Source organism: Phalaenopsis equestris, unplaced genomic scaffold (assembly GCF_001263595.1).
Source record: "Phalaenopsis equestris unplaced genomic scaffold, ASM126359v1 Scaffold189466, whole genome shotgun sequence".
Taxonomy (NCBI): Eukaryota; Viridiplantae; Streptophyta; class Magnoliopsida; order Asparagales; family Orchidaceae; genus Phalaenopsis; species Phalaenopsis equestris.
In genome coordinates this window covers 1-788 of record NW_018209415.1, presented here as the reverse complement: position 1 = coordinate 788, position 788 = coordinate 1, and the positions used below count along the sequence as shown (strand labels likewise).

The following is a 788-nucleotide window of genomic DNA, read 5'->3' as shown; positions in this document are numbered from 1 at the left end:
GGATTTGAGTGATATGCATGTAAATATGAAAGTTTGGGTGTTAAATACACAACAATTGCATGGTATGTATGTAAATGGGGTATGTATATGTGTATGTGTGTTTTATATTGTTTTACTGGTACAAAATAACAGTAAAGTGAGTGGAAAAATTATTACGTGCGGACTTCTAGATGTACAAACAACAATGGATAGAAAGATCATGTTATTATAACTTCACTTTTATGTGACGTGGTTTTCCCATCCATCTTTGTTATTATGTGATGTTCGTGCATAATAATCTTTCACGGGTGCGCGAGAAAAAACTCACATAAAAGGCCACCACAACTCCAGCCGTGAAACCAGAAGGAAGCTTGATGGCAGCACTGAAAAAACCATGATAATATACATCCTTCGACCTATAACCCGACCCTATACATTCAAAAAACCAACATCAAAACAACAAACATATTCCCCATTCAATTAAAAAAAAGAAAATAAAAACATTAATCTATCAGCACCACAAACCTGAAGACTTATCAAGCAGGAGATTTACAGCAGAGCCATTATTCACCTTCTGCACATTCTTCCCCCCATAAAAATCTAAGAACTTGTCCTCATACCCATGTCGTGGGAAGAGCTCCGTCAGCTTCGTAGTGCTCGGCGGCGTTAGCCCGTGACGCACCGACTCTGCACAAATTACACAACAAACAACCATTTTTGACAACAGCCACAGCTTCTGCTGCTTGCTGTAATTGCAGACTTCCATATTGTCTCACTGTTTTTTGCTTTTTTGGCTTCAAATGATAACT

General features: G+C 38.2%; 1 protein-coding gene across 1 annotated transcript; it reads right to left on the bottom strand.

Annotated features, from left to right (window-relative positions):
- Positions 1-75: 75 nt before the first annotated feature.
- LOC110034523 (probable xyloglucan endotransglucosylase/hydrolase protein 33) lies at positions 76-782 on the bottom strand. The gene is made up of 2 exons (XM_020738776.1): positions 505-782; positions 76-408 (listed from the first exon to the last, which is right to left on the bottom strand). The coding sequence occupies exons 1-2, from the start codon at positions 743-745 to the stop codon at positions 254-256; spliced, it is 396 nt and encodes a 131-aa protein (XP_020594435.1). The 5' UTR covers positions 746-782; the 3' UTR covers positions 76-253.
- Positions 783-788: the final 6 nt, after the last annotated feature.